The sequence below is a fragment of the Lipotes vexillifer genome, unplaced genomic scaffold (assembly GCF_000442215.2).
Source record: "Lipotes vexillifer unplaced genomic scaffold, Lipotes_vexillifer_v1.1 scaffold1871, whole genome shotgun sequence".
Classification (NCBI taxonomy): Eukaryota; Metazoa; Chordata; class Mammalia; order Artiodactyla; family Lipotidae; genus Lipotes; species Lipotes vexillifer.
This window is the reverse complement of record NW_006772760.1, coordinates 22,922-40,324: the sequence shown is the minus strand read 5'-3', so window position 1 is coordinate 40,324 and position 17,403 is coordinate 22,922. Positions and strand designations below refer to the sequence as shown.

The 17,403-nt window shown below is 51.8% G+C and overlaps 1 protein-coding gene across 1 annotated transcript in view; it reads left to right on the top strand.

Annotated features, from left to right (window-relative positions):
• LOC103085466 (band 4.1-like protein 5) overlaps positions 1–5,312 on the top strand; it is a 33,650-nt gene extending 28,338 nt beyond the window's left edge. The window contains exon 9 of the mRNA XM_007447845.1: positions 5,246–5,312. Within this exon, the coding sequence (XP_007447907.1) occupies positions 5,246–5,312 (67 nt within the window). The remainder of the gene's footprint in view (positions 1–5,245) is intronic.
• The last annotated feature ends 12,091 nt before the right edge of the window (positions 5,313–17,403 follow it).

Genomic DNA, 17,403 nt, shown 5'->3' with positions numbered 1-17,403 from the left:
GAAAGAGCGGTCTTTCAGTAAATCAGCCCGACAAGTTAAATATCCTTGGTGGGAAAAAATTAATCTTGACCCAACCTCATGCTACACACCAAAATCTACTGTAGGTGGATTGCAAATCTAAATATGAAATGTCCAATAATAAAGCCTTTAGAAGAAAATATAAGTGAACATCCTGTGGCCTTGAAATAGGCAAAGATATTTTAAACAGGTCACAAAAAGCTTCAATCTTACAGGAAAAATTGATAACTTGGATTTTGTCCAAAACTCCTATTCAGGGACTTCCCTGGTGGCGCAGTGGTTGAGAGTCCGCCTGCCAATGCAGGAGGCACGGGTTCGAGCCCTGGTCCAGAAAGATCCCACATGCCACAGGGCAACTAAGCCCGTGTGCCACAACTGCGGAGCCTGTGCTCTAGAGCCCGTGAGCCACAACTACTGGGCCCACGTGCCACAACTACTGAAGCCTGTGCTCCCAGAGCCTGTGCTCCGCAGCAAGAGAAGCCACTGCAATGAGAAGCCCTCATACCGCAAGGAAGAGTGGCCCCCGCTCGCTGCAGCTAGAGAAGGCCTGCATGCAGCAACGAAGACCCAACACAGCCATAAATAAATAAATAAATAAAATTTTAAAATTAAAAAAAAAAGAAACACTCCTATTCATCGAAAGATATTATTTCAAGCACTCAAAAAGGAAGCCACACAGTGGAGAAGACAACCGCACATCCCCCTCTCTCTGACTCTGTCTGTGTCTCTCTCATAAAGAACTCATATCCAGAATATATAAAGAGCTCTTGTGAATCAATAAGAAAGAGAGCTCAATAGAAAAATTGGCAAAAGAGTTGAATAGGCAGTTCACAGGAGGGTATCCAGATGGCCCATCTTGACAAGTTATTGAGAAATACAAATTCAGACCACTATGTGATACCACTGCGTACACCTAGAATGGCTCAAGTGAAAATACACATAGTATCAAGTATTGGTGAAGTTATGGGGCAACTGAAACTGTAACTTGAAATAACCGTGTTGGACATAGATTTGGCTGTATCTACGAAAGCTGAAAATACGTTTACATGTGTACCCAATAGAAATACACATATGTGTCCATCAGAAGGCATGTACAGGAATGTTTACAGCAGCTGTGTTCATCGTAGCCCAAGCTGAAGACTTTTTAAAAGCCCACTGGCAGTTAACTAGATAAATACTGGACTAGAGCAGTGAAAACTAACGAACTGTAACTGCGGTAGAGAGATGCAGATGAGTCGCGCACACACAGTTACATGAGGTATTTATTGATCTGTAACAGATCGCCACACGTTTAGCGGCTTACACCCCATTCCCTGCAGGTCAGGGGTCTGGTACAGCCTAGCTGTGCCCTCTGCTGCAGGTCTCCCCCAGGCTCCACTCAGGGAGTCAGCTGGAGCTGGCCTCTCATGTGAAGGGTCAGCTGGCGGAGGGTCTGCAGTCATGGCCATTGGCGGAATTCAGCTCCTGAGGGGCTGCCCGCTGAGGGCTGGCTCCGGGCCGCGCTGCCCTCGCTACTTGCCTGGGGCCTTTACTTCAGCAGAGCCAGCAAACCAGGAAGGCGGTGGGACGCCTGCCAGCCGGCCAGAGGTCACCATCTGTATACTGTAATCACGGAGTGACAGCCTACTGTTAGCTTTGCTCATTTGCATTGGTTAGAACAGACCACAGGGCCTGCCATGCTCAGGGGGAGGAGGGGGTCATTGGGGTCATCTTAGAGTCTCCTCCCCATGATGGGAAAGAGGCACAGCTCTCAGAGACCAGAGTAACGGTTACCCTGGAGGTGGCTAGTTTCAGAGTGCTAGTGAGTTTCTGTTTCTCATTCTGCGTGCTGATTGCACAAGGTGTGGTCAGTGTGCACAGGGTCCTCAACTTACAACTCCTGATTTGTGCACTTCAGCGTATGTATGTTATAATCAATAGCATGTTTTTAAAAGAATGATGATGGGGTTGCATCTGTACAGATTCAGATTTACTTGGGGTGTGCGCTGTGTAAATTTTATTTTAAAGTTAAAGAACAGGAGAGGAGGGCTTCCCTGGTGGCTCAGTGGTTGAGGGTCCGCCTGCCGATGCAGGGGACACGGGTTCGTGCCCTGGTCCGGGAAGATCCCACATGCCGCGGAGTGGCTGGGCCTGTGAGCCATGGCCGCTGAGCCTGTGCGTCCGGAGCCTGTGCTCCGCAAAGGGAGGGGCCACAGCAGTGAGAGGCCCGCGTACCGCAAAAAAAAAAAAAGAACAGGAGAGGAAACAGCAGCAGTTGAGATTACTGAGCAAGTTTTAGGAGCAGCTAAATGACAGATAAGTGGTGACCAGCTTGGCAGAGAGGAGAAAGCTGAGATCTAAGCCTGAAAAGGGGAGGGGGTGGAAACTGGGAAAATACGAAGCCGGTCCATGCTCTAGCACCCGGACTGGCTCAGGAGCTGAGGCACCAAGTGTTGGGAAGGTGGGTCGGAGGTGGGGCTGCGAATGTGCCCCTTCAGACACTCCCCATCCCCGCCCCGCCGATGCGGGCCTGACTCTGGAGGCTCCCCTCTGGAGGAGCTGGGGCCCTGAGCTGGGGGGGGGGGCGTTAACTCAGTGTCCACACACCAAGGGGTGAGACCCCCAGCCTTCCTTCTGTTTCCAGCCTCCAGAATGCTGTGGGCCACGTATAAATGTCTCAGTTGAGAAATTCAGAGGATTGCTCTCTAGAGAACCTGACTGAGTGAAGAAAAAGGCCCAGAGAGACTGACATTTGTGGATCACAGGGAATCTGGTACCTCGACTTGGAAGCCCGTAGTTAGTGGATTTTGCCCACACGTGCACAGCTTTCAGACAGCGTTCCAGCACTTCATGCTCAAGTGTGAGCATGCTGCTTCCCTCTTAAATGTGAACAGAGCCAAAGATTGTCAGATGTTTGAGGGAACACCAGAGCAGGTCAACTTGAAAAAGAAACAGGGAGGAAATAAAGGAATGTGAGCGTCAAAAACTTTGCGAAGTGACAGTGTGAGAACGAAGATACTGCATCCATGCAGCAATAACAGGGAATTAAAGACGGAATAGAAAATAAAGTGTTCTTGGAAGTTATTAACCATGTTAAAAATAAAATTCAAAGGATGCACGGAAGGTGAGATTGGGGAAATCCCCAAAAATGTAGAACAAAAGTTGAAAATTGGGAGAGAAAAGAACATTGGAGATTGGTCTAGGAAGTCCACTATGTGAATCATTGGAGGTCCAGAAGAAAGAACACAGTAAATAAAAGTGTCCAAGAAAGAAATCAAGACTTCCCAGGACAGAAGCACTTGAGTTTTTAGATTAAAGGAGCCCAGTGAGTATCCAGTAACAGAATGAAAATAGACAACAGCAAGGAACATCGTGAAGTTTCAGAACATAAGAGAGGATATTAGTCTTCAGAGAGGGGGAAAAGAGTTCATACAAAGGACTGGTGATCTGAATGGCATTAGGCTTTACTGAGAGCTAGAGGATAACGGAGCAATGCCTTCAGAATTCTGGAAGAAAATCATTTCTCACCTCATGTTTTGTACCCAAGCTATCAGTGAAGTGTGAGATTAGAATGAAGACATTGTAGGGAGTTGCCTGGCCGTCCAGTGGTTGCGACTCGGTGCTTTCACTGTCAGGGCCCGGGTTCAGTCCCTGGTAAGATCCTGCCAGCCGTGCAGCGTGGCCAAAAAAAAAAAAGAAATGAAGACATTTTAAAACGTGGAGTTTCTCTAAAATACATGCTTCTAAGGTGGCCTTCCTCAGGAAGCTACTTAAGTGCAGGATGTGTGCCATCAAAACAAGGTGACTGTCCAGGAAAGAAAACGGGGCACCCAAGAAACAGGTGCCGGAATTTACCAGGAGGAGAGTGAAGGGGCGCTCCAAGCCGGCCTAGGAAGGCTCCTGCACAGATAGGAAGGGGAGGCTGTGGAGCCCCAGGAAGGGCGTTAGCCAAGGGACAACAAACAACATGTGGCCTGTGCCCAACTTTACAAAGGGACCTGAGACCAGAAGCCTCGTTGCGTTTGGTTAGGGATAAATTAGAAACGAAGTGTTGGACGCCGAGCAAGCAGTTACAACGACAAAACAAATTGTAAAAGCAAAGAAACACGACACACCCATAGTGAGCTGTGGAAATATTTATGTAATTATAGCAGACGCTGGCTATTAGGGAGGCCTGTGTGTCATTGTGGAAACACCCCCCTGAGAACAGTGAGGACGGACGGCAGCTGGCAGGCCCGCCTGGAGGGCTTGTTAGAGCACAGGCACTGGGCTGTCCTGAGGCTTTGGGCCAGTGGGCCAGGGGCGAGGCCTAAGAACTTGCATTTATGACAAGTTCCAGGACCATGCTTTGAGAACCAGGGATCCAGAACAAGAAGGGAAGTACCAGGAAAATCCAGTCGGCAGTGTCGTCTCTGTGGAGTGGAAACGCGGAAGGGGGGGTTCCAGTGACAGCTGTTTCGTTCACACGTCTTGATAGCACATCAACGATGTTGACCTCTGGCCTTGGGACTTCGGTATCGTTTTCAGTCTCCCTGAAGCCTGCACCTCCGCGCACGCCCTTGCCCTGCGGCGGAGCGGCGCACTCATACTCTTGCTTCGCCTCTGACGCAGCAGAGGAGGTAGTGCGGGGCTCAGAGCCACCGCGGGCGCCGCGTGAGCACACACAGGACCCCCGGCCCTGGTGCTTGCCGAACGTGTTGCCATGGTGCTCAGCACAGCCCTGTCCACCGTGTTCTGTGACAGCCCTGGCTCAGCAAGAAATGAGGTGTCGGGCTTCCCTGGTGGCGCAGTGGTTGAGAGTCCGCCTGCCGATGCAGGGGACGCGGGTTCGTGCCCCGGTCCGGGAAGATCCCACATGCCGCGGAGCAGCTAGGACCGTGAGCCATGGCCGCTGAGCCTGCACGTCCGGAGCCTGTGCTCCGCAACGGGAGAGGCCACAACAGGGAGAGGCCCGCGTACCACAAAAAAAAAAAAGAGAGAAAAAAGAAATGAGGTGTCTGTTCGGTGTATTTTATCCAAGGAAGCAGGGGAAATTGATGTCTTTAGGTTCCATCTCAAGATGGAATAAGCATCAGTTATCTAGAAAATGACCCTCTGTGGAATCGCCTACGTTAAGTGCTACTGCACACCCCTCTTTACTCTCTGCATGCTCCGCGAGGCGCTTGGGAGAAACGCAGGTCGCTTCCGCCTTGGATGGTCTTCTTTGCATTTTCCAAAAAGTGAGTAATGTGTTCTTTCTTCCTGTCAGCTCGGCTCCAGCCTCTGCTGGAGAAGCCACCTTGAAGCAGAAGTGTTTGCTGACAACAGAGCTCTGAGGGGCGGCCACTCCTCACCTGTGACCCGAGGCCGGGCCCTCCAGCCGTCCGTCCTGGAGTCCGCTTCTGCTGGAGCTGGTTCTGCACTTGTGGGTAAAAGAGCTCACCCGGGTGTGACTCCACCTCTGTGAAAAAAGCAGTTACATTTCCGTCCAACTGGAAGGGTGTAATTACACTACACTTTAGCCCAAGTGAGCGTCCATGATCTTTTACTTTCTCTCATTTCGTTTGAAGTTGTGAATTCCTGCCACGGGGAATCCCTTTCCCTGTGGTTTCCTCCGAGCTCTTTGCTCCGCCCAGTGGTTGGGACTGTTCATGACGCCCCCCTGGGTGGGCCGTCCCTGGTGGCCAGCAGCCATGGGAAGGTTAATTCTCTCTGGTGTCAGGGTGAGTGTCCTTGATCTGAATGCCTGCTATAGAAATTGTACCATTCTGTGCGTTGCCTGGAAGTCAGGAATTGAGGTAGATTAATTATTACTAAAGAGAGGTTTTTAGAATACAGAGGGTTTTCAGATGTCTCCCATACTTTTGACTTTTTGCTGGACTGCCTATCTTAATACTCCAAGTTTACATCAAGCTAAGGTAGACCTTGAGAAGAATTACAGAGGAATCAGTTGCCCGGAACAGTTCTTCAGCCCAGCCGTCCCTCGGGAAGCACACCTGCGTGGAGCACACGCGCGTCCTGTAGCTTTCGGCCTGGAAGGGGCGGGGTGGCCGCAGAGACCTCCAGGCGTCCACACGGCTCCCTGGGCTGCGTGGGGTTGAAGGCCGAGGTCGGCTCAGGCGGCGAAGGAGAGCACAGTAGTTTCCAGGTCCCCGTTTGGACGTAGGCTCCATTTCCTTTTAATGTAAGCTGAATAAATTCAGATGGTGTAAACTGAAGGAAAAAAAATGCCAGGACAGAAATAGGGAATTGGGTTGAGGGGGTTCATGTCTGAAACTAAGTGCAAGTACTGAAAGAATGTTAGGGATTTTGTGTTAGTTAAAAAGGGTTCTCTAGAATTTCCTCATTACTTTCCGTCTGTACAAAGAATTCTGGATGTTAAAGTAGTATATGCTCATTATAGAAAATAGAGAAAAGAATTTCAACACCCAGAGAAGCACTGTTTTAGCTTCAGAACTTTGGACTGCGTAAAGGAAGCCTCAGTTGCTGTGGGGAATGAGGGTGATCTGGAAATCGCGTTGGTAAAGTTGTTGTGAATCCCTGTTACCAAGGGCTGATGTTAAACTCCCTCCTGGAATTTGGTTTTGGTCTGCTGCCCTGCAGTGTGCACGTAACTGAGTGTTAGTGTCTGCTGTCCACCATAAAAGAACATCCAGTTTTCAGGTCTTTAAAACTCCATGTTCTGGATGGTCCTGGGTTCCCTGTAACATAATCGCGCTCAGGCAAACGCACACTCTTGTCTGACTGGAAAGCCCTGGGATCTTAATCTTGTGCTGTTCCCAGGGGGCCGTAGAGATTGGAAACGACTTTTTCACAAAACAGTTCTGCTGAAGGAAAGACAGTTGGCACTTCTTGTTGGCTGTCTCCCCTTAGCTGTTATCCTAAGCTCGTGGATTTCGTTGGGGGAGCTCGTGCCACTTCGGAATTGTCAAACAGATTTTCTCGCAGCTCTAATGACACCTAGAACCAGGGACTTGACCTGGGACATGCTGGACTGGACATCGAGTTTTCAGCACACCAGCGACCCTGAAGGTAGAAGGTTAAGGTTGTGCTTCTGGTCACAGAGCAGCTTTCTAGATTTTGGAATTAAGTTGTTGAAAATACTCCGTAAGCTTTGTGTCTTCAGGTACCTGTATTCTTGCCAGTCAGAATATCGATAGGGTCTTTCTTACAGTGCATTTGAATCTCAAGGTGAAAGGAAATTCTGTCTCATGTCCTGGCAAGAATGGTACATATGGAAATTAATACTTTAATGAATAAGCCCTGACAGAATAGATACCTGTCAGGTAGACCTTTCCCTTCCTGTCTGCTGCGGGAGCCGTCCCTGGGTGCCTGTAATGTTCACCCTGTTCCGCTGACCTGAGAATGGGGCAGGTGGGGCAGGGGGAGCAGCAGGTGTGAGTCAGGGAAGGATGCGGTGGCTCTGGACCAGGACACAGGCGGTGACACTGGGGGAGGGCATCTCGCTGTGCAGCCCTGCAGGCCGCTGGCCCTCGGCACGGTTTCTAGTGACAGAAGATCTTAGCGTCTTCCTGCCCATCGGAACTACTCGACCGGCTGAGTGCAGCTCTGGTCCCCGGATGAGCTGAAACAGCCCAGTGGCTGTTCTAAACGGTGGCTGGCTGGGCGGGAAGTTTCTCTGTGTCTAGAGAGGCTCCCACGCAGTAGGACAGTGTAGCTATCAGGAGAGGCCTGGCCGTGTTGGATCCAGTCAGGAGGGACGAGCACGTATTTGGAAGGAGCAGGACGACGGGTTTATAGCTGAGCTGACAGAGCTGTTCAGCAGAAATGACAGGAGCCTGCTTGAGCCACAGGCTCAGCTCTGTGTCACTTTCTTTCCAGGTTTTCCAGAACCAGCTTTCGCTCTGCTAACTCACTAGGAGCCGGGATGATGGAGTTGCGGCTGTGAGCAGGTTTAGGGGCTCAGGTTGGGGGGGCTGCGTGTGTCCTCTTGCTGTTGCCGCAAGGGTCTGCGCTTTCTGATGGTTTGCGGGGGGCACCCTGCTGCCGCCTCTGTCTTGGTGGGTGGGGAGTGGAAAGGGCGGAAGCTCAGATCAGCTGGCTTTAGGTCCTGGCCGGGGAAGGTCAGGGAAGGGAGAGCTGGCCCTGGGGGCTTACAATGAGCTGGGTAGGTGTTGGTTTTCTCCCCTAGACTCCTCTTCAGAACTTGTGGAATATCCTGTTTCTCGGGGACCTCACAGAGGTCGTAGTGTCCCCTTTGTGTACACAGGAAGGGTTCATCGCCCTTTTATTCCTGCCCTTGAGGAAACCCTGGTGAACAACAGAGTGATTAGATTCCTTTGATCTTGATAAATTTAGACGTACCCTTAGCTGCTTGTCTAAGACGTTGATGTTTTAAGAAAAAATCTCGTTAAGAACGTGTCTTCTAGTCTACTAGGCTTTTGTCTTTACATGTGTGTGCGTGCGCGGCCACACGTGTTCTGTGGCAGGTGAGGTGGAGCCCGGGGCAGCCCTGCATCCTGACTGCTTGCCCTCCTGTGTCTCGGCTCTGGCCGCCCTGCCTGTCTCCTCTCAGACCAGCGCCAGGGTCACTGCAAACACCTCTGAGAGCAGATCTGTGTGGCAGCCACTGACACAGGAAAGGCTCTCTTGTTCTGAGTCAGGCCCCAGAGAAGCCAGGGCCTCAGCTTCTCCTCGAGGGTGGGCCAGCAGGCAGTTGTGTCCGGAGCAAGGCTGGTGAGGGCCCGGCTGTGCGCGGCCCGTGTTCGGATGGGCTCTGCGGGCGGACTGGCTTTGGGAGGCCCCGGCACCCTCACTCACGTGTGGGCCAGGGCAGGCCTGGCCTCCGTCCCCAAAGGCCGCCAGGTCTCCGCACTTCTGATGCATCTAGCCCTCAGCCTTTTGGTTGCTTGAAACATGGAGACCTCTAGTGCATAATACACACTGCCATATCATTTGTTCTCTTTTGCGCTCACCGTGTGGACGCTGCGGCTCCTGAGCGGTCAGAAGAAAGCAGGAAGCTCCTGCTACCTGTTAGCCTCCAGGATGAGGGACGTTGCTTGGTTCACAGAGATTTGCCCCGAGCCGGCTGGGCCGAGGTCGCAGGTGCGGAGCTGTGCTCGTCTCCAGCTCTGAGACGTGGTGTCCGGGGACCCCTGTGTCACCGTGGTGCGGACACCAGCTCGGGCACGGTCCAGGTTTCTCTTTGTCGGAGAGGCATTCGGGCACAGAGCCCCGCTCTTTGGATCGTCATAGCTGGATACGAAAGACAGTTACAAGGACCTCACTAACTATTTTGTGTTTACTTTTTATCTGTGTAAAGCTTTGCAGTAGCTTTTAAAGTGTAATTTATTTTTTTTATCAAGTGCACTCTTCATGCCACGTGTCCGCGGTTTTATACGACTTGTACTAGAAGTGCTGGACTCAGCTGTGAGCTGTTTGTACACTGAGATGACAGCCGTAGATGTGACCACAAATAAAGCTTTTGTGAAACACTCACGCTTGATGAGCTGTTCCGGTTTCTTGGACGTACAGTACCAACCTGCTGGGCATTCCTCTCCTCGGGAGAACTGTCAGCAACAGTCGCTGCCGCACGAATGCGAGGGGGTAGCGGAAGCAGCACCGCGGTGCGCGGCGCTCGTTTCAGAGCGATGGCATAACTGGGCTAGAGGCATCCTGAAAATTTGGGAACAGCCCCGGCCGTCCCCAGCGCATCCTGGGAGGAGCAGCGTGGGGCAGGAGAAGCCCCGCTCCGCTGCCCACTTCCCGCGAGACCTGGTGGCCGGCCACCCCTGTGCCGCTGCCCCTTGCGCCCTGTTCTCCCTCCCTTGCCCTGCGGTCATCTCAGGCCCAGGGAGGACACCTTTGAACTGAGAAGAGGGCTTGTCCTGGAGCAAGGAAAGCCACGTCCGACCTTGCCCTGTGTCCCCCGAGGTGCAGGGCTCTCCCTGAAACCAAAGGCAGAACGAAGTGGGGCAGCTGAGGGAGCCTGGGCCCTCCAGGTCTCTGCATCTGGGAGGGCGCATCTGCCCCCAGGCTTCCAGGGTGCCGGTGAAGCTGGGTCCCCAAGACCCGGTTGGCCTGCTGTCTCAGCAGCCCTGGTTTTCCTGCTGGGGTCCCGGGTTCCCACACCCCACAGAGTGAAGCCAAGAGGCCCGCGGGCAGGGCTTTGCTTTTCCGAGCCCAGCCTGCTTGGGTGGGTGGACAGCACCCTGTGACTGAGCACCTCCTGGGCGCCAGGCTGTTCTGCACAGGGGCGTCGTGTCCCCACCAGTAACCCCAAACCTCCCACCACCCACCAACACGGGGGAGCTCCCTCAAACTTCGGAAGGTGACCAGCGGACACCACGCTGCAAGACGCACAGCAAACAGTGGGCCCCGGGCATCAGACCCTGAGCCCCAGGTGTGGCACCTCCTGTGACCTGGGGGCCAGGAAGCCTCAGGGCTCTTCTCGAGCTGTGTGGAAAAGTCGGATTTGGTGATCCCCGTGCGGAAACCGCAGGGGAGGTCGTCCTCCGTGTGCTGCTGTGCTGTTCTGGCGGCCTGCCCCTCTCCTTCACCACGACCCAGGAGCAGGGTCTCGGAAGGCCGTTGCCCTCTCCACCTCTGACCCCAGGGTGCAGGGTGGGATGCCGAGCCACTCCTCCGTCCTGCCTCACTGAGGGTGGGGACCAGGGCGGGCTTACGAGACACACAAGTTCTCTCCTCCTATCCGGCCACAGACCCAGAGGGGACTTGCAGGCCGGCTGCTGCCCCAGGCTTGGCTGCGTTTGAGGGTGCAGGATGGAGGGGCCTGGGAGCACCCGCAGGCAGGCACCGTCCAACCCCGGGGGGCCAGGAGGCCGGGGCAGGGAGCGGCCGGCTTGGTGGTGGCGCAGAGGGGAGTGGTTCTGTGGTCGCCCTTCCGACGGACAGCCAGGCCCGGCCCGGCCCGGCCCGGCCCAGCCTGTGGGTTGGCAGCGTCCACGGGCAGCCCCGCCGGAGCCCCAGCTGCACCGAGTTGAGAGAGAAGCTACAGGAGGCCGCCCGGCCCGGGGGACACCCACGGGGTGCGGTTGTGGACCGATGGCTCTTCTTCTGCGAGGACTGGACACGCCCACGGGTGTTCTTACCGGAGAGAGTTTCAGGACAACCCGGGCCAGGCATGGCCCGCGAAGGCCCAGTGGCTGTGAACTGAGGCAGGAGGGGCAGGAGGCGGTGGCCATGTGGACTCGTGCCGTCAGAGCCCCAGGAGGCCCGGGGCTTGTGTTCCATCAGTCCTGCAGGAGTCACCCTGACAGACCCTCAGAAGGCACCGCGAGCCTCTGTGCCCTCTCCTGCCGCCAAGCGCACCCGGCCTGGAGACGGCGGAGCTGGTGGCGAGATGCTCCCCACGCGGGGACCCTTCCCGAGGGAGGCCGTGGCAGACGGCGGCCGCTCAGCCTCCAGCATCTAGACCCTCGCCGCCACTCCCGGGACCGCGGGAGGACATGCCTAGGAGCCCCGGGGTGGGCGGTGCACAGGGCTCGAGGCCTCCAGGCAGGACCCCAACACTGTTGCAGTCTCAGCCGCTGGGTAGGGTGGGGGCCGGCGCCCTTCTCTAGTCTCGGGTAGAGACTAGACACCCCTGCCCTCGGGCCCCGCTTCGCCCGGAGGGCTGACAGGGGGCTTCCACTGCTGCCCTGAGCCGGTCAGGGACACAGGGTGGGTCAGCAGTCCCCCGGTCTGCACCGCTGCCCAGGCACAGGCCCCACTGCCCCCCACGGACCTCTCTGCAGGGCAGCTCTGTGGCTTCGGGGAGGCTGGGGGCTGGGGGCTGGGGCAACTTGCCGTTCCTGTGTTTGCACTTCTCCCCTCCAAGGAGATTTTGAAAAGTTTTTTTATTAAAAAAAAATTTATTTATTGTGGTGAAAGCTATATGATGTAAAATTTATTACCGTTTTACAGTTTAAAATGTTTTAATTAAAAAATTCAAAAACTGGGATAAAATATGTGATTTACCAGTTTACCCATTTTAACAATTTAAATTGAAAAATTTTAAACTGATACAATATGCATAAGATTTTCCATTGCACCATTTTTCAGTGTCCAGCTAAGTACATTCACGTTGCTGTACAGCCATCACCGGCATAAGCTCCAGAACTTTCCCGTGGTTCCCAAACTGAAACTCTGTCCCCATTAAACACCCACTCCCCTCCCCCAGCCCTGGCCCCCACCCTTCTACTCTCTGTGTCTGTGAATGCGCCTCTTCTAGGTGCCTCAGGTACGTGGAATCCTGCAGTGCTTCTTTTCCGGACTGGCTTACTTCACTGAGCCTAATGTCCTCAGAGTCCATCCATGCTGTAGCAGGCGTCAGAATTCCCTTCCTTTTCAAGACGGAATTATATTGTATGTACAGACCACATTTTGCTCACCCCTTCATCTGTCAAGAGGCATGTGCCTGTCGGGGAGGAAGAGATTCCCTCTGTCCTCCTAGGCTCTTCTTTCTGGTCTGGGAATTAAACTGACATGAAACAGATTAACAGGAGAAAATCCAGCAAATTCTAGTAACATGTGGACCCGGGAGAGACCCAGACAACCTGAGTACCTTGTTCAGACGGCCGAAGCCCTCACCTTGGATACCGTCCTCGCCCAAAGCAGAACAGGATGTTGAGGATGGGCAGAGTCGGTTGTGAGAGGTGACCAGGGAAGGCCCGGTAAACAAGCGCAAGGTTCTTCAAGTCCTTACCTTCTCCGCCCCTAGGAGCTGCTAGAGATTCGGTCGTCCTCGTGTCCTGGTACAGCGAGGGGGACGCCCTTGCATAGGGACATTCCCCTGGTAAATGTCCCTGTCTCTTACAAAACGGTGACTCCTACTTGGTTTTCAGAATTTCTTCTACGCCTGCTGTTTCCCGGAAAATAACCAGCTTAAAACTATTAATATGCCAAAGAGACCTATTCTGGGATGGTACCTGCTCCCCTACACCTGTTAGCTGTTGCTGTGAACATGGGTGTATGAGTATCTGTACACGTCTCTGCTTTCAAGTCTCTGGGCTATGAACCCAGGAGTGGAATTGCAGAACGATAATGTCATTCTTTCTGGGGAACTGCCAAACCATTTTCCACAGCAGCTGCATCGTTTCACGTTCTCGTCGGCAGTGCCCCCGTGTTCCAGTTTCTCCACACCCTCACCAATGGTTACTGTTTTCTGGTTTTGTTTGTTAGTTTGTTTTTTATAATAGCCATCCAGATGGGCGTAGTGGTATCTGATTGTAGTTTTAATTTTTGTTTCCCTCTTGATCAGTGGTGTTGAGTATCTTCATGTGGCTTGTTGGGAATTTGTGTATCTTCTTTGGAGAAATGGCTCTTCAAATCCTTTGCCCATTATTAAACTGAATTGTTTATTTTTTGTTGTTGAATTTTAGGAGTTCCTTATACATTTTGGATGTTAATCTCTTATCAGGTAAATGATTCACAAATATTTTCTCTCATTCTGTGGAATGCCTTTTCACTCTGTTGATGATGTCCTATAATGTACAAATTTTAAAATTTTGATGAAGTCTAATTTATCTGATTTTCTCTTGTGTTGCCTGTGCTTTTGGTGTCACATCCAAGAAGTCACTGTCAAATCCAATGTCATGAAGATTTCCCTGTAACCTATATTTTCTCCTAAGAGTTTCATAGTTTTTAGCACTTACATTTATGTCTTTGATCCATTTTGAGTTCATTGTTATGCATAATATTCACATTGCATGTGAATATCTAGAGATAATTTTACTATTTCCCTTTGATTTTGGGTGCCTTTTATCTCTTGTTCTTGGTTAATTTCTTTGCCTAGGACTTCCAATATTCAGTACAAGTGGCAAAAAAAAAGGCATCCTTGTTTTTTCCTGATCTTAGAGGAAAAGTACCATGGACTGAGTGTTTGTATCCCCCCAGAATTCACACATTGAAGCCGTAATCCTCAGTGTGATGGTGTTTGAAGGTGAGGCCGTTGGAGTGTGATTAGGTTTATATGAAATCATGAGAGCGGAGCCCCCATGACGGGATGGATGCCCTATACAGAGAAGAAGAGTCACAGATAACCTCTGTCTGCAACGCATGTGCCGAGGAAGGCCACGTGAGGACAGAGCCAGGAGGAGGGCTCTGGCCTAGCACGCCACCAGGCTGGCGCACTGCTCCCGGCCTCCCAGCCTCCAGAGCTGTGGGAAGGAAATGTTTGCTGTCTAAGCTGCCCAGGTTATGATCATTTGTCAAAACAGCCTGAACCAAGACAAAAAGCCTTCGGTCTTTCACCATTGAACGTGGTGTCAGCTGTGGGTTTTACGGCCTTTATCGTGTTGAGGTAGTTTCCTTCCATTCCAACTTCGTTGAGTGTTTTTACTATGAAAGGGGATTGAGTTTTGTCAGATGCTTTTTCTGCATCGATTGAGATGACCATGGGTTTTTACTTTCTTTCATTTTGTTAATGTGGTGTCTTGCATTCATTGATTTTTGTATGTTGAACCTTGCATCCAGGCCTAAATCCCACTTGGTCATGGTGTATAATTCTTTCAACATGCTGCTGAATTGAGTGTGCTGGTATTTTGTCAGGAATTTTTGTATCAGTGTTCATAAGAGGTATTTGTCTGTAATTTTCTTTACTTGTAGTGTCTTTGTCTGGCCTCAGGGTCCTGAGCTCTCGACATTAACTTCCAAGTCCCAGAGACTTCATTCATGTGCCGTCCCTAAAACTTGCATCACAAAGACGCCGAGCCTTTAGCCAGCGCTCACTTATTGCACTTTTTAGGGGACCCAACCCATAGGGGCTTAGGAGGCATGTTAGGAAGATATTGAGAGAATGATTCAATCCCTGACTTTGAGATGTTTCAGTCCAGTGGTTTTCAAAGTTTAGTTCGGGGAACCTGAGGGGGCATGGGAGGTCAAAGCTATTTATATAATAATATTGAAATTTTCCTTTTGCTTTGTTGACATTTGCGCTGATGGTGGATAAACAAGGGTGGGAAAACCAGACTCCTTAGGAAGATCAAGGTCAGTGACACCAGATGGTACAAGGATTCTATTGCCACTTGTTGGGGACTTGGGGGAGCCTAAAGAGAGGGTTTGGGAGTAGAAACGGCTCTGAAAAACAGAGTTTATGGAATTTGAGTCCAAAGGGGTCAAAATGGCTGCTTACAGAAATGTGTGTAATTTTCAGCCTGTTGTCATGTTGCTTAAAATGCAAACAAAAGTTAGAGATTTCCTTGGCTTCACAAGCATCCTTGTTCATCAGTTATTTCAGGGGGGGTGTGGGCTTGGTGTGACACATGCCATCCACTCCCCTGAAGGACAGAGCCTTTCCCTGGCCTGCACGCACGTGTGCTCGCTTGTGCGTGTGTGTATGCATATGAGTTGGGGGGGCGGGTAGGGGGTCAGACCCCTTGGAAGCCTGGTGCCCTATCAAGGGAGGACAGGCATGATCAGAGTGACAGAGGGCAGTCTTTGAAGCAGCTGAGGATCCTGGGGCCAGAGGCACCAAAGATACGCTTGGCTTTATGGCAGCGGAAGGTTGCTGCCAGAAGGTGGAAAGAGCCAGGTGTCCGTCAGTGGATGAGTGGATAAACACAATGTGCTCTGTCCGTACAGCAGGATAGTACTCACCCATGGAAAGGAATAAAGTACGTGCTACAACATGGGTGCACCTTGCAAACATTGTGCTGTGTAGCGGAAGCCAGACACCAGTCGCATGTCATGTGATTCCATTACTGTGAGAGATGCAGGGCAGGTAAATCCACAGACACAGACAGCAGGTCAGTGGCTGCCAGGAGCTGCAGGTGGGGGACGTGCTTAATGGGCGTGGGGTCTCCCTTGACGCCGAAAGCTCGGCCTTGGCGCACCGGTGCCGAATCGGATCTCAGAGACAGAGTTTTGGGGTGAAGCAGAAAAGAACAACTTTATTGTTTTGCCAGGCAGAGGGGGGACACAGCAGGCTCGTGCCCTCAAAACTGTGTCCCAAACTGGGGCGGGCTGGGGGACGGATTTCGTAAGGAGTTTTACAGCAGTGGTTCGAGGGCAGGGTTGCTATAAGGACCAGGGTGTGCGCAGGGCCTGCGCTCCTTTAATCTGGCCTCAGGAGGTCTCCTGATGAGCTTTTGTTGGGGGTTTTACTTCTGCAGAAGAGCTCAGAGATACTGTGCTGTGTATCCCTTGAGGCAGGGCCAGGACCTGCCCCAAGGCTGCACTACTGTTTCTCCTCCCTTGTCTCCGCATCCCCTCCCTTCCCCGATTAGCAGCTGTTTGAACCTGCCCTTTGGAACTCTGGGAAGGTCCTGGAGGCTGAATGAAGCCTATTCCCTACAAACAAGAAACAGGGGGACACAGAAAGGCTTCCGTGCCCAGGAGCCCCACAGGGTCCTGCTCGGTTTCACTTTGGGGATTCTGAAAATGTTGACACTAGACAACATTTGATGTTGTCAAATGGTGTCTGCGCAGCATTGCGAATATACTAAATTCCAATTAATTGTATACTTTAAAATGGTTTATTTTATACTTTGTGAATTTCACCTCAATAAAACAAAAAATAATGAAGTCAGAACAAGGAAAGCTACCAGGAATAAAGACAGACAATAGATAATAATAAAAGAGTAACTTCACCAAAAAGACATAATAATCTTAAATGACTATGCGCTAAACGACAGAGCTTCAGAATATGTGAAGCAAAAACTAACAGAAGGGCTTCCCTGGTGGCACAGTGGTTGAGAGTCCGCCTGCCGATGCAGGGGACACGGGTTCGTGCCCCGGTCCGGGAAGATCCCACATGCCGCAGAGCGGCTGGGCCCATGAGCCATGGCCGCTGAGCCTGCGCGTCTGGAGCCTGTGCTCCGCAACAGGGGAGGCCACAACAGTGAGAGGCCCGCGTGCCGCAAAAAAACAAAAAAAAAAAACTAACAGAAGCGTGAAGAGAAATACACAAATCCTCAGTTATATACAGAGATTTCAATACCCCTGTAGTATAAGTGCCTGAGAGTTCAGTTTTTTAATTGTAAGTGCCTGACCTTAAGCTTTTCACTGCTAAGGCATCCATTTCAAAGACAAAGACACACTGCCAGCTACACAGATAAAGAACGAGGCCACCCTACCCGTGAAGTTGCCTTTTAGAACGCCCTGGGTCATTCAGACAACTGGCCCTTGAGTGACATTGCTTTTCCCTTCTCACACTTTAATTCCTGCTCTTAGTTTTACGTTCACTAATAAAGACTGAACCCATGAAAGCCTAGGGCCCCCATTCTCAACCTCAATAAAGGTGGAACCCAAGGCCCTGTCCTCTCTCTCTCTGCCTGCATCTCTGTGTGCCCTGGATGTGCCGGTGCCCTCCAGGACCTGTGAGTAGTAGACCTTGTTTCTTCCGAGTTCCCTGCTGCTTGTTGCTGAGGTGCACCTTGCAATCATAGTAAGAACCACAAGGGCCTGTTTGGCCACAAATCGGCCCTGGTGGAAGGTGGGGGGCAGTGTCTGTAGGGCCCAGGTGAG